This window comes from Pipra filicauda, unplaced genomic scaffold, assembly GCF_003945595.2.
Source record: "Pipra filicauda isolate LSUMZ 115617 unplaced genomic scaffold, ASM394559v2 scaffold305_size881528_pilon, whole genome shotgun sequence".
NCBI lineage: Eukaryota > Metazoa > Chordata > Aves > Passeriformes > Pipridae > Pipra > Pipra filicauda.
Window position 1 is genome coordinate 629,298 of NW_024104427.1, and position 27,648 is coordinate 656,945.

Consider the following 27,648-nt stretch of genomic DNA (forward strand, 5'->3'; position numbering starts at 1 on the left):
GCTCTATGTTTTCGGGGTATTGGTTGCATCACTCCAGTAACAGGATTTTGGAGAACGCTGGGTAATAAGATGAGAAGGGTTGCTTTTAAAAGTACTGTTTCATTTCTGTACAATTGTAGAGCTTTCTGACTGTTATGATTAATCAAATCTGGTTTTCCTTAAGTAGAAGTAGAGGAATACTGAAGCAGTTGGGGAGGATTTTTTTCTGGGTTTTAATACTGGATTTTCTGTTTGTGTTGAATAAACCTCTAGAAACTCTCTTAAATTCCATGTTGATGGATATTATGCGTCCTGCTCATAGTGTTAAGAAAAGATGCACAGCTTTTGAGTTTCCAATGTTCACATACATAATATAAAATGATGAATTAATACAGGAACATGTTGCATCAGATGGTAGCTTGTTTAAATTTCTCTGCTGAGATAGGTGTACTGAGTTTTGTGTAATGAGTTCTTCTATGAAGATGGATGGATTTCTATACTCCAGTATTGCTGGTCTGTCGTTTGTGGTATAGATTTAAACTTCATTGAGAAATCATACACATCTTTTTGAATGACAACAAGATTTACACTTGGTTTTTTGAATGTTAAAATGCAAATAGATACTTCCAAAATTAGTCTTAATACTTCTGAATACTCTCATGGATTATTTTTTTAGAGACACAGAGAGAGAGGTGCTTATTAAAAGAAAAGCTGGATACAGAAGGTTTTATTCTAGCTCTGTCTAGAAATGTTAGATAACTTGGTTGTATCCAGTTTTCCAAAGTGATGGAAGTATGTTCACCATTCTTTTCAATGGTCAACTTTTTTTAATTCAACCCTATTTCTGCATGTATAGGTGGTTGCTGAACATCCAGATGCTTCAAGTGAGGAGATTGAAGAATTGCTCGAATCGCAGTGGAACATGCTTAGTGAAAAACAGAAAGCTCGCTATAACACAAAGTTTGCCATAGTGACCTCCCCCAAATCTGAAGAAGACTCTGGTAAACGTAAAACTGTGCTAGTGTACTCTAACTAAATTTGATATACATAGTGGCGTTAAACTAAGCACATATTTGAGACCCTGTAGGGAAAACAGCTTTCCCTGTTTTCCAGTTTTAATTCTTGGTGTTTGTGCCAATAGCAAAGGAATGCCAATGGTTACAATAAACGCAACCCACGAAGTCTACATTTCTTGCTCATTGTTCTGAAAAGTTGTTATATGTAAACCTTCTGCTGTTTAGACATTGCTGGTTTCTCATTCTTCTTCTGCCCATAAGCAGCTGCCATTGCATCCACTGCCTGTTACAAGTGGATGGTGGGAAGGGAAGATGAAGTGTTACTACTAGTAAAATTTGAGGTGTTGTTTCTATAGAACAGATAGAAATGGTTTAAAAAATTTAATCAGTGCTACACCTTTTCTTGATACATACCTAAAGTGTAAGAAGTATTCTGAACTTTATTCTGAAACCTTCATCCATTTGGCATTTTATTGTGCTACTCAAAGTTTTTAGGACTTTGTACGAGATTGCAATTACTTTATTTTTTTCCTGTTTTTATTTTTTTGTTGCTGTTTTCTGGTCTTTGGTTTTGATAAACAGTCTCGATTATTTTGCAAAATATTTGAGGGGGTTTGGAGTCATTTGAGAAAGGAGGAAGATAGTTTGGCGTTTGCATGAACTTTATCAAATTAAACTAGCTATAATTTTTCAAATTTAAATAGCATTACAGCACTCTAAGAAGACTTACTATGGAAGTATTAGAAGCCAACAGGTGCTGCTTTGGGCAATGACAAGAATGAGAGGGAGTGTTTGAAAGTTTGTGAGACTTGGAAAAACTTGTATAAAAATGGCAGTCAGTTTTGTTAACTATATGTGTGTGTGTGAAATAACATCATTTTGTGGAAAATTGAAAAGTTTTTAACTTTAAATTTTAAGTGTTAAATATTTGGATATCAGTTTAAAAAAAAAACACATTCTGTATCTCTCAAGGTTCATCATTGAAGAATATTGGAGAGGCCAAACGTAAAGTGTTTCAAGACTCACCTAAAAGGAGATCAAGATCCAGAAGTAATTGAAATTTGTGTTGTGTGCAAATAGCTCATCATTATAAGTAGCTATTGAGTGTATTTTTTTATGTAATCGCCCACGTATCATAATCTCTTTATTTTATCTCAGATGTTGTCTTCCTTGACATTAGAACTTTAATGGATCCCAAATTAAATATCTTAACACTGTAGTGCTGAATTTTGTTCACCTTCCTCAGTGTCATATTGCAAGAAATGTAATTGAAATTGTACCTGTACCAGGTGTTTCTAGTACATATATTGTGTACATTTATAGCTATCTGCAGATGATAATATGTCAGTTCGATTGTTCCCCTACTCAAATCCTCTTATCTTAAACTTGCAAAAATATTGTGGGATTTCTTTTGCTGGCTTTTTGTAAGTAGCAGGTTCTCCTGGAGCCATTTCAGTCTGCTTTGTGGATTCAGAGTCTGATCGTAGAATATATTCTAGATTGTTTAGATAAGAACATTAATTTGAAAATTATCCATATTTTCAAGTTGCTATATTTTTAATATTTACAGATATTTGTTCCCACTGGAATAGAATGCTTGTAGCTATAGGGCAATTCTAAGTTAACATATTTGTGCCCCTGAAGCTTGCAATCTTCATACTAATAATATTCTGTAGCTTCATAAAGTAGAGAGTACTGGAGAGTGTAACGATGTTGTCATTTCGTCCTGATGAAACAGAGCACTTCCCAAACCCTTACCTGTGTGTTTGAGGTGCAAACAATAGCTGAGCCTGTGGCAGGGGTATGTAGATTACTCACTGACCTTTTGTAATTTAGCAGCTGCTTAAACTGTACAGTGAACAATCATCTAAATATGTGAATGAGTTTGTGGTTTAAAATGACCAGTGTGGTTCTGCTCATAGGATTCCGGTTCATAAAGGGATCTTACAGTCTCCTGTAAAATATAAGTAAGCTTGTCTGGAATTGCCATACCAGAAAGAGAATCAATCTGTATGGTTGATGATAACTTGTCTTTTTCAGAGGCCCTTTAACAGATGTCGCCAGTATCTTCATCTGTAACAGTTGAAGAACTTAAAGTAGACTTAAGGAGGAGACTTACAAATTAATTTTAGTGATAAAAGTGACAGGAGAGCTAAAAGCTGTGTAGATCAATCCCGTGCAGTCTCGTGATATTAAATAAATGTTGGGCAGTAACATTCAGGTGTTAAACTAGTGCTTATACAGATAGACTCATCTTTCTAAAATAACTTGAGTATGAAGGAGTTGATTTGGATGTGTTCTAGAGTTAGTCCTCAGCACCAGAAGCTAGATCCTAAGTGTTAAGAGGTCATCAAACTGTGTTAATGTTTAACCATGTTTTAAAGATAATGACTGAGAGAAAAGTACCTTAAATAACTAGATCAGTTCAAAATAATTTCAAAGTGGGTTTTAGATTATTTTTCATGTAAGTTTCCCCCATCCCCCATCCCAAGGTAATTTACATGGAAATAAAAGAAACCAAAAAAAGAGGACAAAGGAACCTACAGAAGATTTTGAAGTTCAGGAAGCACCTAGGAAAAGACTCAGGATGGATAAACAGAATAATCGGAAGGTAATTATGTTGTTGGTTTGTTTGGGTTGATTTATAGCAGCACCAGTCACATTGCTGTAGTTAAGTTTGTCAGCATTTCCATTTCCAGGATAAAAAAAGTACTGTGTCACACCAAACTGTTGTAAGTATTCAGATACATGTGAGCTTATCACTGTAGGATTTTTTCTTTGGTTTTGAGGATGGAGGTATGACTTAAACTGTGGCAAACGTCACTCAGAAAATCTGTTTCCCGAAGGAATGTGCAGAGGGAGGCATGACCTCTCCATGTTGTCATGCTTTGTAGTTCTTTTTCTTTCCTCCTGATTTGGAGTTCAGTTTTACAGGAATGTAAAAAAAAAAAAATACCTTTAGTCAATACTTATTTTAGACAAAAGTCAGGAGAGGGGAAAGCAAGTAAAACAAAACAGGAAAACTTCATGAACTGGAAGGCTACAGTGGCATGCTGACCCATTTCTTAAGTTAGGAAACTGCAGGAAATTTATGTTTATGCAGTAAAAGTATTGTATATCACAGAAATCACAGGCTTCTTTTCAGGTTAGCTTGCTTGTGAGGATGAGACTTTTCCTTACATAGGTCACTAAAGCTGTGTATAAGGACGCAATACTTATCTTCTGGAGACCTAAGCACGGGTTTATTTAGTCATGCTTGTAGAGCAGTGAACTTCATGGGTTTTACTTGTGTGGAAAGCTTATCTCACGCGTGTTTTCAGGTATGTTATTGCAGTATCATTCTGTAGTGTGAGTTCCACAGACCTCAGCTCAGAACTTTGATGGTACAGCAGTTAAATGAAACAACTTAATATAAGGAAAGGTAATAGGTTTATTTTTAAATAAACTGTGTAGATCTCATTTGTAGATGTCGGTTTGTTTGGTAGGCTGGTTACTTTAGTAATTCTGTTGATACTGTGGATATTAAGAGAACTTGTTTAAAGTTTATTATAAAAAAACCAAATAGAATTTCGGATAGCCAGGCTTAATGAGCTGATTAGCAAGGGACAGAGATAATTTTAATGTTGTTACTTTTGCAGAAAGAAGGGCCAAAACTGGTTTTTGTACTTCTTGCTCTAGCACGTTAGTTGTTGAAATAGTCATCTTATGGTGAGCAGGAGCAGTTTTTCAGATCTTTTTAAACTCCTCTAATTGATTTGAATACACTATAATGCAGTGGGCCCATGGAATAATGAAGTCTACTTATTGTAATTAATTCCTGCTATGAAGTCCTTGTTTTAAGTGTGCTAAAGGTACTTTACTATCCCACCAGCATTCGTACACTACAATTAGTCTGTGTTATCACAAGAGAATGGAACGTGGTTGCAGTATAAGTTCGTGCATGGGAGGTTCTGGTGTCTGATGCTGTGACACAGAGGTGAATATCAACAGGAAAATAAGTAAATGAGATGAACAATTCCCATGAGATACTTCCCACTAGTAACACTGACCTAGTAACGTGCACTTAAAAAGCGTTGTCCTCTACCTGATCTGTTTATCAGACTAGGAAGGTCTGGTACAAGGAATCTGATACGTGTAAATATTAGGCAATTTGGAAACTCTAACTGGATATAGCAGGGTTTGTGCTCCACAGAAAGGTAGATATGGTAGAATGGTTGCTTTGCAGTTTCTTTTAGGAATTATCTCTTAGCCTTTCTCCTGCCTTCACGAGCCCAAGGTACTTCCAGCTGTATGTGCTGCTGCTTAGTAAAACATTTCGTGAATGACAGTGAAAGTGTCTATATAATGATTCGAAAACCAAACACTAACCATACGCCTTCCTTCTGCTATTCCCAGTTTACCTGCAGGCTTTAGTTGCAATAATTTTGGATAGGAGGAGCTTTAAAGCCTTTATTTCATGATGTTTTACTTGTTTTGTGTTATACTCTGCTTTTGTCCTTAATCCTTATTTACAAAATCTGAATGTCTTCACACATAGTGACCAAGTCATAACTACCCATAGGGCAGTTTTGAAAAACTAATTTGTTCATTGTTGCTTTGATGACATATATAAAATGCACATTAACAGAATGGGGGTTCTGTAAAGCGTGCTTTAAATTTAAATGACTTTTCACAGAGTTAGTATTGGAAAGGACCTCTGGAGATCATCCATTCCAACCCCTCGCCAAGGCAAGGTCACCTAGAGCAGGTGACACAGGGAACAGTTCCAGGTGGCTTTGGAATGTCTCCAGAGAGGGAGACTCCACGACCTCCCTGGGCAGCCTGTTCCAGTGCTCTGCCACCCTCAAAGTAAAGAAAATCTTCCTCATGTTGAGGTGAAACTTCCTGTGTATTAGTTTATTGGCCACTGCTTCTCATCCTATCCCTGGGCACCACTGAAAAGAGTCTGGCACCATCCTCTTGACACCCTCTTTTCTTTCATTTTTGCACAGAAGAGTAACAGTAATCTTAGAAAACTGATATTGGGAACCTTCGGTGGCATTAGTGGTAGGGCAGCTTAGTCTGTCAGAAGTCAGTAAAAGCACAGTGCAGCACATCTGTAGTTCAGTAGCCATTCATGTTTATTTTTACAAAGGAAACCAGTTCTCTGGCCTTAGAGGTGTTCACCTGCATATCTTTTGTATAACTCATTGTCAGATGAAGACTGAAAAAGTGTGTAAAGCCTTCTGTTCATTAGAATTGTTCTTCTTGATCAGGTGAGCATTTGTAAGGATTAAGCACTCTTGGTTGCAGTTTTAGTAACTTGAATGAATTTGTAACATACAAAAAATGAAAAAAAATAGTGGCATGTGTAAGGAACAGTGTCTTAATTTTGACAAAGATTTGACAAAAATTTTCCCAGTTCTCAGCCTAAACTTTTAATGATGAATTCTCAATCCAGAGCAAATTTAGGTGGTGTTTATTCTCCCTTGAAAATAGTGTATTATTTTGGAAATGCTGAAACAATCTTAACCATAGTAATTTCAAAAATGGCACTGCTATAAGTTGTGGAGTTGAAAGCAAGCCTTTCTGGGACTTCAAGTTCTGCACAGGGTTTATTCTCAAATTTCTATACTAATTCTGCAGTTTATCTTTAATAATTGAAGGTTTTACTTTGACTAGTTTAGACAAAGAATAGTAAGGATAACTTTACAAGGTTTGTGTTCATTTAGAGCTCCCCTCTTTGATATGCTGAATTTGGGATGGATAAGTGGGATGTTGGAATACTATGTTCTTTAATTTTTCTCAGTTGTTTATGGGTTTGTACCCTGTGCTGTAAATGAGTTTTAAAATTCACTTAAATGGGGCTAGCTTAACTACATTACCATTCATATATTTGTGAAGACACTTTCTCTTTAATAATATAAATCCAGAACTAATTGCCAGTTTTATCCAACCACTCATAAATTAGGAGTTTTTTTATTTTTTCATATTTTTTTTTGTGACAGAGGGAGACAAGCAATGACAAAACAGCAAAAACAAACTCTTCTAAGGTCACAGAAACCTCCTCTTCACAAAAGAACCAGTCAGGTAATGTGGTCAGAATAAATTTTAATGTAACTTTTTCAATTCAGTAATTTTAAAATAACCAGGTTGTCTGAGGCAGCCGCTAAATTTTGCTGATGCAGTCACCAGTTGCAGGCAGTGTGCCACACCTGGGGGGAGCATGTCCTCTTCCTTCACTACCATTTTGCAACGTTATCCTTGACTGAAGTTGTGCGTTGCTGATTGAGAGCAGCAGTTCACAAGTTCACCATTTGATGGCACCAAATTACAAGCTGGTGCCTCGTGCTCTTGGCAGCAGGGATACAAATCCTACTGCTCCAGTTTGTCATTGTCCATTGGCCCAGTGAAACAAATGCAGTGACCGTCAATGTCATCGGTTACTGTGGGATTTTAGTCCTTTTAAGTGATGCTTGATGGGAGGCAGTGTGGAGCATGAGAGGGGATTCTAATTCTTGGACCAAAACTCAAAAGTCAGACTTGTTAATGATGCTCAAGTTCAAGGTAACTTCTGTCAGAGCATGTCTCTTTAGGTATCACAGCGATATGCCAAAGACAACTGAGCTTCAGCAAGTTCTGCACGATGTAGAAGTGGTGACATGCCATAGTTAATGTCTGGTTCTTGGCTCCTGTGTATAACCTTTCTCTTAATAAAGTATTAGTGGTACTCAGATTGTGATGAGATCACGTAGGCCTTCTAATATAACTGTTACCTCTGCTTTAAAGAGGTCATAAATCACAAGATATTTTTATTTGAATAGAAATGAGCCAGAAAAAAAATTGAGAAAACAAACATTTCTTAGCCATTTGTATCAGATATTTGATCAGTGGAAGCCTCTTTATTTTTAAAATCAAACCGAAACACATGGTTTCAGAAACTTACTTCATGTTTGCTCAGCCCTACTTGCGTGCCCAGAAGACCTACCTAAATAATTCCTTCCTTTATCTGAAGGAATATTTTTAAGTGGCTTCAGGGAGATAACATTTTAAAGTTCCAAACTTCACTTTGTAAACCAAAATTATTTTACAGCAACGAAAAATCTGTCTGATGCATGTAAACCTCTGAAGAAGCGAAATCGGGCTTCAGCAGCAGAATCTTCAACTCTTGCTTTTAGCAAGAGTTCATCTCCTTCAGCTTCCTTAACTGAGAATGAGGTAAAAAAAAAGTGGTGTTTGCACACAGCCATTTAATTACAGAAGTTATCAGGTGTGAATCTTGTTTAAAAAAAAAACAAAACAAAACAAAAAAACAAAACACAAAAATCAAAGGCGAATTCTCTAACGTTGGTGCTCTAGACAACTTACAGTTTTGGCCTCAGTGAAACCTGTTAATGTGTGCATTGCAAATTCATTTATTGTAACACGGACGTCTGATTTGGGGACGTCGAGGTATTATTGTGGTTTTTATTGTATTTACCAACAACGTTTTAGAATTGTAACCTGCTATTAGAGGCAAAGTACAATGCCAGTGTGTTCTGTATTTTCTTCTACAGACTTTTATGTAAGTGTACTACATTAGTTACATTATGTAACTCAATATTGTCATGTTGCCATAGCTTTTATATTGAAGCAAATTTCCTAATCCTCTGTTTGATCTAGAACTGGACAGTCTCCTGAGCAGAGCCCCTTTGAGCTCAAATTAGTTTTCAGGCTGTTTAAGTGCTATTTCTCTGTGATGCAAATAGCTCCATCCCCAGTAGAGTTAAACAGGCAGTGGAGGATGTATCTTTTTGATACTTGCGAATCCCAGTCTTAGCTCTGCATATTTGGAACTGTAATTCTTCCCAATTGACATACGAGAAATGAAATGTATGTACCAGAAGTGTATTCATACAGTCCATTGAACCATTCCCCAAGTCATCTACACTATTAAACCCAATCAGCCAAAGAGTGGCAGCATGAGGGTGAAGCGTGCATGCTGTTTTGCAGGTGGGTTCAGAGACGTAGTTGGTAGGATTTAGTAAAATATCCATAGACAAACAGCTTCACCCAGTTTGTGTTACAAAAGCTGTAGAGAAAATACTTGCCTGCTAACAAGGGAGTAGGGCTTCCAGCTCTCCTACAGACTCTCATATCCCCTAACAAATGCATGAGGTGCTTAGACACTGTGATGAATGCAGTTAAAATACCTAGACATAATTTTCAGTAAACAGTTTATGGGGCAAAAAGATTGCATGTTAATGGCTGTATATCTTAACTGTAACTGGAAAAACGTTTTAACTAAAAAAAAAAAACAAACAATAAATTCTCCCTCCTGTACCCCAATAAGACAAGCAAAGGAAGTCCCACAGGAAATAATGTCCATAGCAGCAGCCAAGTAAAGTAATACTGTGTTCTCTCAATTAAGAGACTCCCATCTTTTGGCTTACTAGTTTCTTCTGGTTTGGCTTTACTGATGGGAGAATTAGTAAAAATATGTCAAAGCTGTTTCTGTTTGGGACCATCTATTCAGGCAGACCAGTTTAAGGGGTTTTTTTACTGTCTTTTTTTTGGCTCTAAATATGCATCTCTAAATATTGTGTACTCAGGAGAAAGATTATTATGTTTTTAGATATTGTGATTACAAAATTAGCTACCCAGAAGTCTTTCTTAACAAAAAGGCTCATTTTTTGTAGGATTTGGTGTTGTAACTTAATGGTTCATATGTGAGAAAGCATATGGTTATATAGGCTGAGATAGACATTTTAAGACTTAGCTTCAATTTACTCAACTACTGCTAAGCAGTAAAAGATGTGAGAAAATTTACATCATACGCTGCTCACAGAACACAGATACACAAACTAGAAAGTGAATGAATTGTTTTCAAGGGTTTGAAAGGTTTAAAGTACAAAAAAGTCCCAAACAGCATAACAGAAAATACACCTTGTCAAATAACAGAGATTTTTTTGGGGACTGGGTGCAGGGGGAAGTAGATTAGTAGGCTAGATCCTTGGATTGGTTTAAAGCTACACTGACCTGAACTTGGACCGTCTAAGGACTGGGCCTAGTTTGTTTCCTGTATTAGATATATTTTGCCTTTAAATAAAGCAAGAATGTCAGGCATGTGTTTCTGAACTTTATATTGGTCTGTTCTACAAAACAAGGAAAGACAAAAATTTTGGATTGTGTGGGTAGCTCTAAAAACTTTTTTCCCCTTTGTATTATTTAGCACTTGTCTAAATGGCTAAATATGTGTGGCCTGAGAGCATTTATCTAGAGAGAAACCTTCTCCAGTGTTGAGGGAAAGGGTTTAAAAAATAAACACAATCAGGTAATGATGAAAGCCTTGCACAGCTTATTGAATAGGATGTAATACTTTTCAACATTAAATAGATTTGATTATTAACTTTTATATTTCTGTGTTCACTATAATACTTCTAACTGTTGGTTTAGGTGCTCTCTTAACAAATACAGGAAAAATTCCACATATTCCACAAGCACATACACCTCCATAAGGTGTATACTAAGAGGATTCTGGTCTTTTTTTTTTTTTTCTCTCCTTTCTTTTCCTCCCACGCTGTTTGTGGACAACTTGTTCCAGAATGGAACCTGGATATGACTGTTATTTGTCAAGATCTGTTGTTTTACCTGCACACCCCTTATATGTCAGTCCTTTGCAACCAGGTTCTAGGAAAGGTGTGCTCAGTTCTTTCTTGTTTGAAAGATGCATCTTATTTGACATTTTCAAAAATATTTTGGATGCTTTTTGTTGTTATTCCTGGTATTTTTTAAATGTGGTTTATTTGAAATACTATAAAATGAGGAAGGCTAAATTTTCAATTGATAAATTACTTTGGGAGAGAGACAGGAGTGGGGGTGTGGACTTCTGCAAGCAGAGATTTATAGACCTGACATATCAGAGATTAAAGGTAGGCGTTCACTCCCTTCAAAAAATTGGGCTTTGAAGTTGTTTTAAGATGGATGGACAGAAGTATTAAGTAAGGTACAGAAATAAATGAATTTCATACGTGCATTTAATTTTGAAACAAAGTAATTTTACTTCTAGGCACTTGACACCAGTGGTAACTTCCTCCAGTACTTGTGTGAAATATGATTTTGTTTATAATTCTTAATCAGCAACTGGTAGGGCCAGATGTGAGAGGGATACTCAACACTTCAGAGTCTGCAAAAGCTCGAAGTAGTTTTTTACTGCCTATGTAAGACTTGGTGTAACCATCCAGAAGCACATGATATATGAGAGAAAAGATACAGGTGGTGTATTTTAATTTCTTTTTTTACCTTGGCCCTCCACCTCCCAATAATGTAGTAGGTGCCAGTAGAGTGTAACCAGTATTTTTTTAATAAATAAAGAAGACTTTACATTACCATTACTTCTGGATTATTGGCACACTTGGTGTGTTTGCATGAAACATATCTGCTTTAGCTTTTCAATCAATTTTTGTGATTGTTGTCTGGCTTCATTAAATTGGATGACTTTGACAGCAGATAAGTGTCATAGTATCATGTAGAGTCTAGATACTACTTATGAACTTTGTCAAAGAAACTGTAATTTTTTTCTAAGAGAGGTCAAAATAAAGCACATATAATACTCTCTAAGTTAGCCAGCCTGTCATTCATCACACCTTCCTCAAGTATGAGCTGACCAGCAGATGGCAGCTTAAAGAAGCCTGTGAAAGATTTTGAAGGGGTTGCTTTTATCCTAAGTTCCTCACACCTTAGGGAATTCTTTCTTCCTTCTGTAACATCCAGTGTCAAAACAAGCTCAGTTGCCGGTTATAGCTGCAGATTCTTGTGTTTCCAAGGCCTGACAATGCAAATTATAGTAATGCAAGCCTTAATGCTCTTTTTCTGTGTATTAAACAATGTATTTTTTTCTCATTACTGATTTGAGACAGATTTGCTTTATCTGCATTTTCAATGGGTATTAGCATGTATACACAATGGAGAAAACACATACAGTTCTTAAAAGGTAAGGTATTTGATAAGGCAGTCGTGAGACATGCACAGCTTGCAACTCAAAAAGTACCTCACCTCCATTTGTCAACCCTGGAGTCTAGCTCTCCTACAGTATACAACTAAAATGTTCTGGGCAGTCTTACTGAAGGTAAAAATAACTGTCTTTGAGATCCTGAGAACAGGAAGGAAGAGGGAATTCATGTTATTTTAAGCAAACTACTGCCCTAAAGAAAAAACAGTTGCAGTTAACCTTGCAGGTTGTTAAACAAAACCAGTGTGCTTCTAGCATTTCATTCTAGCTTCCTTCAAATGTAATTTTCTCTTCAGAACAGTGCTCAAGGATAATTTAATATATAGTGCCACCTTACATCCTGTGACTTAGCACACAGTTGTTTCCTGTGTTTCTATATGCCTGTAGATTATTTTTTCCCTTGTTTGAAAGCATCAGTAAGCAGTCAGGGGGACAATTTTTGTGGAACGCTGCAAGTAGTTGGACTTGTTTCTTGCTAAACCTCTGCTAAAGACTAACATTTGACATGACCTGCATTGGCCACCAGTCCATACAGTTTTGTTACAATGGCTCTACTTTGACATGAAAAAAAGTTCTAAGCTTGACTTTTGTTCTTTGGCAGCACATGCTGTGTAGAAAACTGAAGTTTCTTATGTAATTATTCTCCTTTTGTGTATTACTTAGGCTTCAGAGTGCAGAGAATCTGTTAACTGAATGTTTACATGATGTAGGTTTTTATTCCACATTCCCTACCAAAGTATCATGAGTATCTGTAGGCAATTTTATACTGTTTTAAAATGTTCTCATAGTTTTAATTAACTTTCCAGGCAAATTCAGAAATGCGTAATATCCTTATCTGAAACGTCTAACTCCTGCTAATAATAAAATGAAACTTGTCCCAGGCCGTCTTTTTTTTTGCTATTATAGTACTGTGTACACTTGTGGCACCGCATACTTAAAGAATTTCTCTAGTCTAGCAGTATGGGCCAAAATATCACTCTTCATTCAGTTCAGGAATTCTTATACTGAAATAAAGGAAATGTTAACTGTAACTCAATTGGCTCTGTCAGTTTTTCTGTCTCTGTGTGGGTGCACGATAGTCTTTTGAATACAGCCTGACCTGTTGTTTGTGTGCTGCTTTTTGACTTAACGTAAGTTGTTTTTAGATTAAAGAAACCTTGACCCTCTAGCTGCTCAGATTTTGTTAATAAGAAAAAAAAAAAAAAGGCAGATGGGGTTTGTCTGTTGGAAGGATTCAAGAATTCACTTATCAGAGTGTGCATACACCAAGCTTTTTAGAGAAAACTCTTGGCCAGCCCAACCCACTTCCTCCTGGGTGACTGTGGTATATAAATCACTGACTCCAAAGTCCTGTCAGGAAGTCTGAGATTGTAGCAGTGTCCTGAGTTTTAAGGAAAGTAGAACTTAGTAGGCAACACCATTCAGAACTCACAGAAATGTGCTTCTAAATTGCCCATGAAAAGATGCAGTGTATTTTTTAATATGATATGTTCATATCATATGATCATAATATATATGATAGCAGGTGACCCAAGAAAGGATGTTGCTTAAGACATCCCTGTAAGAGTAGCAGGTCACTCTTTGTGGGCCCTTTCTTTATGGATCCTGCTGATCCTGCAGTGCAGGAGACTTGCCTACCAAACAAAACAGCAGAAGGAAATAATTTCCTGCCATGGTTTCTTTTCATTCTATATATCCCTGGCTTTAAGATAAGTGTACGTAGTGGGGTGTGTTTCCATGTGAAGTTCTACAGCCCAGATTATGAAGCAGGTGATGCTCAAGTAAAACAAGGGGAAGCAGGAGGGATTACCTTACCTTCTTTGGCTCTCGAAAAATCTACCCTTTAGTTGTTTTTGTAACTGCTTAAGCAGAACGTGGCAGAAGAGCATCATTGTCTTGAGTATGAGTAAGACCAAAACTTGTGCTCTTAAAGAAGACTGTTACACAAGCATATATGAGTGATATAAGAAGTGTTTTTGTAAGACTGAATGACTTGATTAAATGAATTTTCTGAAGAAGAAATTTTTTTATGGGGAATCGCGCTTTGGTAGCTGGAAAAGTCTGAAAAGGTGTGTGGCTGATGAAGTAGTGACTGTTGGAACCCGTTCCAGTGTGGGCACCATAGGTGCTTAAATGTTAGCAACCTTTTCACTCTAAATGTCTAAATTTGTTTTAAACCTTTAAACACTGGGCAGGGAAACTTTGTCTGAATTGGATCTAGGAGAGAAGTCCCAAGGAAGCTGATAAGCACAGAAGTATGAATGTTGTTAATTCTGCAATTGCTAACACACAGTGAATAGTACTTGAAACTTGCTTCTGCTCCATGAAGCAGTAGTTTTTGTCTTAACAAATATTGATGCTCTAGTCCTTTAGGACATCCTTTAGCCAGAAAGTACTTACAGGGAAGAAAAAAAGACACACCACCACCCCCTTCCCACCCCCCAGGATAACATTGAGCAAGGATGCTTTTATATATCAGCTGTTAAAAAAAGAATATTTAATTCTAAGTCTGAAACAAAAAGCACATTTAATAGCCAAGTCACCAGCTGATTGAGGGCCAGTCCTGACAAGCAGAACATTTACATTTTGTGTTTTTACTATGGTAACTTAAATTCTTAAGCTGCAGATTGGATGAGTACAGCCACTTACTTTCAGACTTAGATTTCTGAACCTCTTTTTCCTTGGAATTGCAGTGTAATGATTTTGCTGGCACTGGTATTTACTCTGATTTTGGAGCTGTCTGAAAGGAAGGAGAAAATTGTAAATGGAGAAAAAAATTTTTTCTTCAAGTGGGTGAGTTGATGGAGCAAATATCCACATCGGTATTTGACTTCACCTGCTTCTTCAAACCACAGCATCATTTGCATTTTTAAATTCCAGGCTGTCCTTTTCTGTACCATGTTATCAGTGTGATTGGATGCCAGCTGAGAATATGTCAGCACCTCTTTTCTTCTTTTTTTTTTTTTTTTTTTAATAAGTGACATTTTAACCATCCAGATGGGGAAGTAACGATACTGTTTGCAAAGTTCACCCACGTGATTCTAGAAATATGCAAGCTGAGTGTACGTCAGCCTGCATCCAGCTTTTTTTTTTCCCCCTTTTTTTTTTTTTTTGTGAAAAACCAGAGGGAATGAAGAATTGGCTCGCATTTCTGCTGAGGTCTGTGGCTGAGACTGGAATCAGGTACCTGGTTGTGAAAAATCCTTAAAAAGTTGTTGTAGACTTGAATTCAATATTTAGATGTACTGTGAGAAATGCTTCCCTGTGTTGGTGCTTTTCCTTTCACCTTTGAATGCTTTAATTGCTGGTGCAGTGACCTGTGAAGGTAACTGAAGCTCAGTGTTGCAGCTGAGGGAAGTCTTGCGGCAGGAAAAACATTTGAGAAGTGACTTTGTACACGCAGTATGTGTACAGAATCTTCTGTCAAATCGTCTTCCTGCCCACCCCCACCCCCCCTTAATTGTTTTAAACAGCTTTAGTCAAAAGGAAAAATTAAGAATATAAACTTAGAAAATCCACATAGCTGACTCAGTTTAATTCCTTTTAATACTCTAGTGTCTTAACTCTTACTGTAAGTGTATGGAGTTGCACACATTTCCTCCTCTAAGCCTACCCAGCAGCCTCTGTCAAAACCAAACACTTATTTACTCAATGTAATCATGTAAACTCCGTTATTCTACAAACAGTCTTTGCATCTGTATGCACATTGTATGTCCCTTTCACACAAAACAAGGAAAAGTAGTTCAGGAAGCAGTTAAAAAAAAAGTAAATCTCATCCTTATATTTAGCAATTAAACAATTACCCAGTATTCAGCGGCGGTTGCTGATGTAATCTGGCTTTAGACATCAAGTATTGCAGTATGCAAAGCATGTTCATTCGGTTAAGAAGTAATGCTGAGGATTGCTTTATAAGCATTGTTATATAGTCTCTCTAAAAATAGGTTGATGTTTGTCTGAAAGAATCCCTTAAGCGCTTCTTTGGGTTATTGTGAAAAGGGAATTTTAGCATACAGTTCAAAAGAAGATTAAAAATACTTTGGGAATTTGAAGTCTTGATATGCTGATTCCTGTACCGTTGTGGGTCTGAGTCACTATTGCCAAAAAAAACTGGAGTAGTATAAAATGTGTGCCCAAAATATCTTGAGATGAGTAAACCCAATTATTTAATGACCCATTGCTACAGTTGCTCTCTTTTCAAGGGTGAAAATACAATACTAAACACAAAGAATTCACAGAGATGCCAAAATTTTGTCCCGGTTTGACTCAGTGACAAAGTATTTTTTCAATCATAAAGCTGTGGAGAACTGGGAAAAATGAAGTAATGTGTCCTTACATGTTCCCTTTGAGTCTTACATGTGTGAGTAATGAATAATGACTGAGACACGTGGGAAAGGAAAGATAGCCTTGGGAACCTGACAGGAAGTTCTGTGAGCAGTAACCATATTGTGAACCTCTCTATCCTTGAAGTAAGTTCTGGCCCAGCTCAAATGACGAGCAAAGCTCATGATTGGGGTTTTAGGCCATTTTCTTCCCTTTCTCTCAATTGTGTATGCAGGTGCACGGTTTCCAGTAGAAAGAGCTGCATTTGATTTCTGAAACACCACCCTTGCTCAGTGTTCAGGCAGTGAAGTGTGAAAGCCTCTACAGGCAAGTCCTCACAAAGTAGTGTTGACGTTCAATAATTGAAGGAAATGGGAAGGAAAGCCTGACTGATGTGCAGAATGCAAAGTTTGATGGTGCTTGTGATGATCCTGACTGCAGCAGAAGAAGGGCATCTTTCACATTGCAGCATCAGTAACTGCTAACAAGAAGTGGAGGTGATGATAGAATTTGGGTACAATTTCAAGGCAGAAACTTGACAGTTGCTAAAAATCTGAAGTGCCTTTTCCCCCCTAAATTTGCACTCTTAAAAATAGTACTTTGCCTTTATGAGAAGTAAGAAATTACTCAAAATGCAAAGCAGAGTAAAATAGCTACAAATTGCTAATTAACAGGTTTTCCCCCTAATCTAAATGTTGATTACTTTGAACCTTGGCCTGAATATCAGAAGCATTAATTACATGCAATTTTCTTTGCTAGGAAGATTATATTAGGAAAGTAAGGACAAGACAAGCTCTGCCATGATCACAAGGAAAAGGTTTACATTTGTAACTTAACAAGTACAGAAAAAAGCCCCCCAAAACCTGTCCTGATTTGTATTGAAGGCTGTGATTAGGGCTCTGGTATGCGAAGTATTAGACCTTCCGCTGTGGAGAGTTGGGTTAACAACCCGTAAAAGTGTTACATCTCATTGTAGTGGTGGCTGTGTCACGTCAGCACAAACTGCTTTCTAGCAATCTTGTTGTAAATCATCTTTACTTAGTGACTGTTTCAATCTACAGGTATTTTAATTGTGAAACTCAGTGTCTCCTTGGTGAATTGGAACCTGGTTTTGCTGCTACACCTTGCTTGGGGTACAAATACAGTTTTCCCAGCCATCTCATGCTGTACCTGTCTTAGATTCTAAGTCCTCTCTGAGAAATATTAGGTGAAGGTTGTCTTGGCCTCTTCTCCTCAGGCCTGAAGGGACAGACTCTTATTTCACTTCCCCGATATTTCCATTGCCTGTTCTGGGATAACTTCAGGAGCTGAAGTGTTGAATTCATTCCCTCTTCATGGAGGGAGCCTTCCCAGAAGGTGCTTATATGGAACGGGGGTTATTTGCAAGGGGAGGTGGCTGTTTCACCTTCTGCAAGATACTAATAAGGGTCAAACTTTGAAGTATCCTATAGAAATGCTTCCCTTTCTTACAACAGGGAATCTGCTAGCCTTCCCCTTATTAGGGCCCTGAAATTACCTAGTATGAAAACTCTCAGACGATGGTGAGGCGCGTGTGAGCTGTGAATGAGTTGTAGCTGTTGGCTGTGATGGCTAAACCTTTGGTCACAGTTGCAGGGATGATGAGACAGGTCCTGCAGCAGCAGCAGCCTGCACCAGGCCATAGAGATGTATCACTGAGCTTCTTGTGAATGTTGTGATTCTTAGGAGTTGAGACAGCCCTGAGCAGGTATCCAGGCTTGTCTGTGTAATACAAAACTGGTGGTTAATAGAGCATTTTATTTGTGAAGTGTGTGAGGCTCCTGAGAGCCATAAAGGAGAGATCTTGAAAGATACTCTCGGCCTGGTAGCCACATGGTTGATGAACTGAAGGTATTTTGTTCATGCTCTGCGTGTTGGTATTCTTGCTTGAAATCTGGCATTAATCTATAGGTGGGTGTAAATTGCCAAGTTTTATCTTGAATGGGCTGATAGAATTTGGCTTTTGTGGTTGCATTTGTGATGTAGAGTTTGATTCTTGCCAGGGCTGCTCCTTTTTTTGGCTCAGTAACCATTTAATTTAAGTGAAGGGCTGGCACATTAATTCTGAGGCAGTAAAATCTCTGTTCTGTAGGAAAATTGATGTCAGCCTATGGTTCACAAATAGCTGGGATTTTGTCACCAAGATCTAGGGGGGTTCTGAAAAACTGCCATCTGTCAGCAGGGTTTCCTTTCCATATAGAGGTCTGCATCCTTTGTTTCAACAGAGTATATAAGCCAAAGAATATCTTGGAAACCATTGCTTTGACTCATTGTCTTTTGACTGAATATATTTGTCACTGGATGTGTTCTGTGTCTCTGCTCTGCCTTCAAAAGTAGTGAGCTGGGGGAAGATGAGTGCCTTCCTCAGGGGCAAGGCTCTGTAGCTTTTGCTGCTGGGAAGACTGTCTGAACTCAAGATGTGCTGCACAAAAGGATTTTATCAGGGTTAAGGTGTTTTGTGGTGGGGGTTAAAAGATGGGGAACAACCATAGCGTCAAGTTAGCATAAAACTGCTTGTTTTGTTCTCTTTTCTTTTGAAGTAGAAAAGAAATACAGATCTAAGACCTTCCAGCTTATTTTTTTTTATTATTCTTTTCTAACCATGACTAATTCTGGCTAGTTCAAACAGGGAACATAATGAGGTACTAAAAACGTTGGAGCAGTGCACTGCTTACACTAATTAATGCTTCTGTGGGGATAGTTTAAACAAAAATGAGCATGTGTGTAAGTATGCTTAAACCATAAGGGAAACTGGGTTTGTGTTTTTGCTGCACTCCCACACTGCCATCCTTTATCTGCCCCTTCCCAGCAAGAACTGGCTGCTCCTGGCCTTGCACTTGGGTTGCATTTGCAGTTTACTATTTCACAGCTCCTTCCAGGGGACAGAGATTTCCAGGTGACTGAACAAAGCAGTGATTTTTACGTGCAGTTTTTTGCAAAACGACCAAGCAGAATCTCCAAATCACTCCAATTGTAGAAATATTTGTAGGTGATGTGTAGGTACAAGACACTTTGATAGTATTTATTTGCATGGAGGAAATGAATTTACACTCTTGCAAGTAATGTGGGGGGAAAAAAACCCCACCAACCAACAACTGTCAGTCTGATTCAATTTTTAAAATATTTTTAGACATGCTCAAGGCAAGCAAATGTTGAATGTTAACTGGCAGCAGCAGTGAGAAGTAATCACTCAAAAGCAGTGTTTCTAAAGGGCTTTTATAAAGAGTAATTCTAGGCCTGGTTCGGTCTTATATTTTTCTCTCTGATGTCAAAATAAATCACGTTACATGGATTGTCTGATAGGCAGGTTGCATGTAGCTGTCTCCTGCATGTAGCTGGGTCATTTTTTAATTTACTGGGTTAAAGATGAGATTCTGTGTCTGAAAAGAGAAAGCAAATTCTTCATATAAAGTGGGGTGTCTCTGTCCTGACAAATGGCCATTGGCAAAATGATCTCTTGCGTAGCACAGCTATTTAGAGTGACTTTCAGTGCTGTGTTGAAAAGACTTGGGGAGATCCTTGCATAGCAGAACAGAAGTGGAGAAGAGTAGTAGCATGGTGGCTTGTTTTGGATACTGGACTTAGAAGACTTATAATGGGCTATTGCCTCCAGTTGTCATGCCTGATTTTTCAACAACCCTTTTAAAGTACAGATAAGGTTTAGGAAAAAACCACTAAAATCCTCTAGATGTTGTAAAGTGTCCCCTAGGGAGAAAATTAGAGGGTGGACCAAAAAGGCTTGAAACCAGTTTAATGGCAGCATGCTTCCACAGGAGGAAAATGTCTGCTTCCAAAGGACTTTTAATATAGCTGAAATATCTGGAGAAGGCACCATCAACTGAGAGTTGCAGTTAGACAACCCAAAAGGACAGGAGGCAGTGCTTTTGATGGTATGTGTGAATAACCATTAGAACAAGCTCAAAGAGAAGTGACAGATTTCTTTTGCAATTCCAAGTTGTGATGCTCTCCTGGAGAATATACTTGGTGAGACACAACTCGCTGAGTACCATCTGGGGGCAACAGCAAGAAATTCTGCATCTTCTGGTGTAATGTGAGATGAGATGAGATGAATCACTTGGTTGTCCATTCCCTCCTTAAATTCTACTGAACTGAAAACTGCCCTGTATTTTTCTTTAAATATGTTACTTGGGTTGTTTTTTTTATCAAGTAAAATTTTTAAAGTAAATTATGACTACTTTTAAAAATCCTCCATATTTTATACATCTAGATCTGTTATATAAGATTGATCCTATCTTTCATAGTATTTTGAATTCATTGTGGACTGTAACATTCCTTAAACATATTGAGAGCTGCTTGTTTCTTTCTTCCTCTCTTCTATATACTATTCCCACTTCTTCAGAGAATATTTGAGTCAGAGACTTTCATACACAGCTTGAAGTTTACCAAGTTTCTTTTTTAAAACTGACTGTTACTCTCTCATAAACCACATACTCAAACTTCAGTCGAGGGATTTGAAGATATCCTTATGTTACTGGCTAGGCACTTATTGCTAACTGTATTACAGAACTGAGTATAAATAAAATGCCATATAACAAAGTTCTGGTGTTCTGTTTTGGCTGCTGTTGAGTTGCTGGTGAGGGTGATTGTTACATAGTCCTTTTGCTGAGACTTCCACAAGTGCATATTCTGGTTTTTAATGAAGTTTTTCTTGAAGGTGGGGGAAACAAAACCGAAAGAGTGTGCCTGAATCTCCTAGTCTGAATTGCAGTCTGTTTGCTTCCATCAGTTGATATTCTGTGCAGAAATGACCATTCATGGCTGCTTTCTCTAACACCTGTGTTTAATCTTCAGATCTCCGATGGCCAAGGAGATGAGCGGTCAGAGTCTCCCTATGAAAGTGCTGATGAAACTCAGACTGAAGTGTCTATATCATCCAAAAAATCTGAGCGAGGAGCAGGAACAAAAAAAGAATATGTGTGTCAGGTGAGAGACGTTAGCTGGGGCAGCAAGACGGAAAGGTGTTTTTAAATATTAAAATAACAATGTGAGACCAGAAGCAGGATTATAAAGTCTGTCTGAGATGTCTGTTAGTGATGAGGTTGCCATGCCAGTAAATGGAGTTCTTAGTACCTAATTATTTTTTTTCTTCACCTCCAGTAAGTGACTTAGCCTCTCTGCTTGAGCTTCCAGATCTGTATGATAAGCATGATTTGTACCTCAGAATAAGCAAATGAGTGTTGCCAGGTGACCAGTGATGATTCAGAAGAGCTGCTCGCTCCTCTCTTAGTAAAGAGGAGGAATTCAAACCTAGTGGGTTTTGTGCTTTGTGCACAGCAGAGGTGGCAGTGATGCACTGATCACAGCATGCAGGTGGCAGCTGAAAGCAAAAAGCTTTTTCAGACTACTCTGGAAGAGTTCTTAGATTATGAAATGATAACACAGTCCAAGTAGGCAGATCAGATTTGTTTCCATGAGACTGGGCAAGCAGTTACATTTCCATTTCTTGTGCATAGTGATGATGAGGTTATATCTATCTTTAAATGCTGGGTAATCCCTAAATTCTGACAGCACTGTTGTTCAGTTCGTTTTTAGTTGTGCATGTGTCATTGCTAACCACTCAGACATAGAAGTATCATTGTGCCAACTAGATTAATTTCCTTTTGCCAAGGAAAAGGAAAATAAGGATGCTTTATAACCCTGCTCAGATACATCAGTGTGCTCAGGGAATATTTCTTCAGGCTTTTTTTTTCCCTATTCCTTTTTTCTGTCAAGTTGTATTTTGTATTGAGCTATGGTTCTGGAAGGCGATATTTCTAGTGGTTTAATGATTCTTTTACCTGTTTCAACTTGAAACCAGGGCATGTGGTGATGGTTGTAAAATTGTCTTTCACTTGTTAAATTTGATTTCAACAATGGGAAAAGAGATTTTGAGGAGCAGTATATGAAATGGAATAAAGAAATCAGTTTTTTCCACATATGAACTTTTCTTTAACATTCAATGCCTTTGTGTTGTAAAAGCTGTGTGAAAAAACAGGTGATCTCCTACTGTGTGAAGGACTTTGCTATCGAGCTTTTCATGTAAGCTGCCTTGGGCTCTCTGGAAGACCAGCAGGAAAATTCATTTGTAGTGAATGTACATCAGGCAAGTTTGTCCCTTTCTATTAATTTAAAAAAAAAAGTTGTAGTTTTCCGATACATTGTTCTAGGACATGCTCCTGGACAGAGTATGTATCTTTGGAGAACCCTTACTTATCCTTTGGGACCTGACAGGGTGGGAGTTCACAGAGTACCACTAAGTGTGCCATCTTTTAGAAAGTTCACGCTGGTTTTGGTGAGAACTCTCTTGCAAGTTGGCTGATTTTAGTCTGAATTCCATTGCCTTAATAACTGCAAATTATTTGTTCTCTGAGTACAATTACAGATGAGATTTAAAGTCTGTCACAAAGACTTAAGAAATGCTAGAAAAAAGAGCAGCACGTGAAATGTTTTCAGTCCTAGTTTAGTCCTTTGTGCGTCTATATCAGTCTTTTGCTTTTCCCATTAAAAGACTACCTTAATTGCTATTAATTTCATTTGCTTTTAATCCTGTAGTAACTGCTTGGAAGTTCTTAATCTCGAAACTTTATGTAAATGATTTGCGTTCTTGCTCATAAGCCCATTTCAGTACATGCAGTAAAATCTTGTTGGAACAAGGCTGCTTCAAAATAAAGCTGTTCCGAGTGGTCCAGAGAGAAGATTGGAGGATGCTTGTCTTTGGCTTGTGGTGCTGCCTCAGATTTCACAGGATCAGAGACAACCCATCATTCTGTTTCACTGGTTGAAAAAAACAAAATTAAAAAAGAAAAATTCACAGTTGTCCTGGTGTACTGAGGCTCATAAATAAGAACGTAAAAGCAGATTGGTGAGGTTTTGGATGTTGCGTACACTTTAACTGCACAAAACAGAAGCAACTCCCTCATGCATAACATAAAAGCACAAGAGAAGCATTTTAAATTCACATGTTTGCATGAAAAATTAGTTACATTCTGTTTATTATTTTGCCATTAGGTGTGCACACCTGTTTTGTGTGTAAGGAGAGAAAGGCAGATGTGAAACGCTGTGTCGTATCTCACTGTGGAAAATTCTACCATGAAGCTTGTGTGAAAAAATTTCATCTTACTGTGTTTGAGAACAGGGGGTTTCGATGTCCTCTCCACAGCTGCCTCAGTTGTCATGTCAGTAACCCCTCACATCCACGAATTTCAAAAGGTAGTTTAATTTTACATTTTTATAACTGATGAATTAATTCTGTTTGTGGTATGTTAAGGTAAGGAATCTGTCCATTTAAGAGCTGCTAGCTGTAATTTTTTTAGGTGTAAATGGACTATTGATTGACTCAGAATTTTTTAAAAAATAATAACAGAATAATTTTTAGTTAGCATTAGTATTTACTTTGTTCGTGCTCTTTTTTTTTTTTTTTAAACTAGCTTTCAGTTATCCATAGTTAACCATGTTTTATTCTGAAGAGAGAATGAAATCTAGAATGCATAGATGATGGGAAAGAGGCCGGGCAGTGAGGGCAGGACCTGAGAATGTAACAACACTGCAGCAAGGCTCGATGAACATGGAGACATTTGATTCTGTGCAGGCTTTTAGCTTTGGGCAACAACTGTAGACAAAACTACATGACTGAAGAAAGCTTGTCATAGTTAATGGTGTCCATAGTTAGAAATCTTCACGTTTAAACATTATAGTGCTTTAAAAAACCTTTATCAATTCGGCATTGTCGCTAAATGCAAATATTTGGGCTTTGGAAACGTAACGAGCGTGTATTTGTGTGTGCATTGGCTATCTCAGGCGTTTTTAGCTCAAACAGCCAGTTCTGTTGGAAAGTAACGTGTCAGTGTCGTGCTTTGCCAGGGAAGATGATGCGCTGTGTCCGCTGTCCCGTTGCGTACCACGCTGGAGACGTTTGCATTGCCGCGGGATGCGCCGTCATCGCCTCCAACAGCATTGTCTGCACCAACCATTTCACTGCCACGAAGGGGAAAAGCCACCATGCCCATGTCAATGTCAGCTGGTGCTTTGTGTGTTCCAAAGGTAAAACTCCCGCAGAACTCCGTGTCGTAAATGCGGCCTCAAAACGTTTTAAATTTTATTTTATTGATCCCGTTTATACAAAATTATTAGAAGTGTGGCATATTAAGTGGGGTTTTGTGAGGTTTTGGTATAAAGTCAGGCTGGCTTGTGCTGCTTCAGGTTTTTAAGTATCTTTTTTTTGCAGAAATGATTGATTAAAGAATAGTTTTACTTGGAATTTATCCAGCAACTAGAAGCTTGGTTTAATTCTGTGTGAGATACACATAATGAGTATTTCTCTGTTCTTTCCCCTGTGTTCAATGTACTGAAGCTTTTTGTGTTTCTTTATTGCTAATATGTAATATTACGCCATAAATATTTTAAGTGTTGCTTTTAGTTTAGCATCAGGCAGCAAATTGAATCAGTATTAGTTGTTGCTGGGAGTGCTGCTAATTAAGGGTGTTTTGTTTTATGTTGTACAATAAATCTGTTCCTTATTGAGAACCACAGAATGCGTAGTGCTGATTAAACTAGCAGGGAAAGTTTACCTGATTTGTTAACAAATTAACAAGCAGCATAGCAGCTTTTAAGCTCCAGCTAACTTTCCACTTGATAATTCGTGGAACAAACTAACAACCTCATTCCCTTTCCCCCAGGGGAAAAAAAAAAAAAAAAAAAAACAAATATAAGAGAAGCCTGTTGTGGTTAAAATTTTTCTCACATTGAAATGTTAATATATATTAAACTGTGTTAAATATATTGTAGTCATTAAAGTAAAGCAAAGTAATTATAATATGTGGTGCATTATTCTGGCTTTTTTATCACCAGCTTGCTTGTTATTTTGTATGTGTTACTAAACCAAGTCTGCCAGGCATTCAAATCAGGACTTTTTGGCTTTTGTACACAACTAAGAGATATGTATTTGTTACATTTTAACCATTTATTTTATGAGTGAACCTACCCACATGTACATCACACTGGTTTTATGCAGACTTTTATTTTGGTCTTGATGTCTTTCAAACTTTTTGTTTTCCTTTTTTTTTTTCTCTCTGTGAAGGTGGAAGCTTGTTGTGCTGCGAGTCGTGTCCAGCAGCCTTTCATCCCGACTGCTTAAACATTGAAATGCCAGATGGGAGCTGGTACTGCAACGACTGCAGGGCGGGCAAGAAGCTCCATTTCCAGGATATTATTTGGGTTAAACTGGGAAATTACAGGTCTGATGAAGGAATTTTATGTTGTTTTACAGTACTGGCATGTTTAAGTAAGGATCGTACAGTCGGTTTCTCCTGCAGACCAGCCTTGCTGCACACTGATTCCTCACTCCTCTCTGAGCTGGAGACCTTGCAAGCTTCAAGTTCAAAGACTTGCAGCTTTGCTGTTGCTCTCAGCCAGGGCATTACCCATACAGGACTCCTTGAGCCTTATGATATCTGATTCCAGTGTATGAGCTTTCAACCCCTTTTGTTTCAGAGATCTCTTCAAATAAATTGTTATAACTTGTAATTGGCTAAATTACTACCTCCCAGGCTGGGAGATCAGTCACTCAGGTTGTCAGTGTTGTCAGGTTGTCAGTGTTTCACACTTCATTGAGATTTGAGTGAGATAGAGGTGGGTGGGAGTTGTCCTAGAAACATTAATAGCTATTATCAACCTTCTCTTGGTCTTTGACAATTACAGAGATTGCAGGTCTTGTAAAGATGATGGTTTTGCCACCCAGACAGGAGGAACCCGATGTGTTTCCTTGACTTACAGGAAGGCCAAAGTCCCACAGATCTGAGTGTCAGGCTTTCCTTTCCTAGTCTTCTCTCACTGCCTAGTGAGTGAAGGGAGGAAAGGATTTTAAATCCTCTTGGATCCTGGAAATAATATGCAGTTACTGCTCTTTAGAGTGATTTTACTAAACTGTCTCATGCAGAAAGAGCTTGACTAAAATGCTGTATTTTTTTATTTGTACTTCTGTGCTAGATGGTGGCCTGCAGAAGTTTGCCATCCGAAAAACGTTCCCCCAAATATCCAGAAAATGAAGCATGAAATCGGAGAATTTCCTGTGTTTTTCTTTGGTTCTAAGGATTACTATTGGACGCACCAAGCACGGGTGTTCCCTTACATGGAGGGAGACAGAGGGAGTAGATACCAAGGGATCAAAGGAATTGGAAAAGTCTTCAAAAATGGTACATAACTAAAAGTAAACAAAAATAATCTAGGGATATGCATGCTTTGCTTTCTTCACACATAGCCTTGGGGTCTGCTTTCGTACAGTTGTTTTACAATATTGAATTAAGGAAATTGTTGTGGTGTCCTGGGCAGCAGCCACTATTACTATCTTTGAATGAAAACATTATTTTCATGGCTTTTAAAAGACTAGGGTCTAATTGGAATTATTTTCGATGATTTTTGCTTTCTGGAAAGGAAAAGGAAAAGTGTAACTGGGAGACTGAAAGAGTAAAATTTGTACATCTGTTGAGAGCATTAACATCTCAGAAGCGTTGTTTGTAAGAAAATTGAGTGATGGGACTAGGAAGCAGACAATTTGTTTAACACATGTGAGAATGAGCAAGTCAACCCGGGGAGAGTAATCCCCTTTCTGGCATTTGTGTTGATGTGACAATCTTTTTCAGCTTTGCAAGAAGCTGAAGCTCGATTTCGAGAAATAAAGCTACAGCGAGAAGCCAAAGAAACCCAGGAGAGTGAACGCAAACCTCCACCATACAAGCATATTAAGGTAAAGTTTGAGGAAATTACACTGGGTACTCAAAGGTCTCAGGCAGCACTGGAGAGGAAAAGCTGAGCTGCGAGCTGGGGACAGGTTGTGATGCTGTGCTGGTAATTCTGCTTTTACAGTCCTGCTGCGGTGAAATTTTGCTTCCATTGGAACACCTAGTGTGGCAAAAACAAATTAGTAACCGCCTTAATAACTCTTACAACAAATTCAAATGTTCTAAAGTGATATATGAACTATTTTAATGTATTTTTTTCAGGTGAATAAACCTTGCGGTAAAGTGCAGATATACACTGCTGACATATCTGAGATTCCCAAGTGCAACTGCAAACCCACAGATGAAAACCCTTGTGGCTTTGATTCCGAGTGCCTCAACCGGATGCTGATGTACGAGTGCCATCCCCAGGTTTGTCCAGCGGGAGAGAGGTGCCAAAACCAGTGCTTTACAAAGCGCCAGTACCCCGAGACCAAGATCATCAAAACCGACGGGAAAGGGTGGGGTCTGGTCGCCAAGAGGGACATCAAAAAGGTATGAATTGTTCTTGCCCCAGCGGAGAATCGGTGACTTGTGATGCTCTCTGTGGGTTTGGTATATACTTTACTAGTGA

The 27,648-nt window shown here is 38.0% G+C and overlaps 1 protein-coding gene across 6 annotated transcripts in view; it reads left to right on the forward strand.

The window, feature by feature from the left end:
• Positions 1-27,648, forward strand: part of NSD2 (nuclear receptor binding SET domain protein 2) — a 74,167-nt gene that overhangs the window by 38,509 nt on the left and 8,010 nt on the right. For 3 of the 6 annotated variants that reach the window (XM_027715535.2, XM_039383345.1, XM_039383346.1), the window contains exons 6-18: positions 836-980; positions 1,968-2,045; positions 3,488-3,606; positions 6,983-7,064; positions 8,068-8,192; positions 21,115-21,246; positions 22,282-22,405; positions 23,311-23,511; positions 24,163-24,342; positions 25,379-25,535; positions 26,287-26,492; positions 26,940-27,043; positions 27,300-27,569. In XM_027715535.2, the coding sequence (XP_027571336.1) occupies positions 836-980; positions 1,968-2,045; positions 3,488-3,606; positions 6,983-7,064; positions 8,068-8,192; positions 21,115-21,246; positions 22,282-22,405; positions 23,311-23,511; positions 24,163-24,342; positions 25,379-25,535; positions 26,287-26,492; positions 26,940-27,043; positions 27,300-27,569 (1,923 nt within the window). Of the gene's footprint in view, positions 1-835; positions 981-1,967; positions 2,046-3,487; positions 3,607-6,982; positions 7,065-8,067; positions 8,193-21,114; positions 21,247-22,281; positions 22,406-23,310; positions 23,512-24,162; positions 24,343-25,378; positions 26,493-26,939; positions 27,044-27,299; positions 27,570-27,648 lie in introns of those variants that run through there. The other 3 variants (XM_027715537.2, XM_027715538.2, XM_039383347.1) reach the window with 3 other exon arrangements.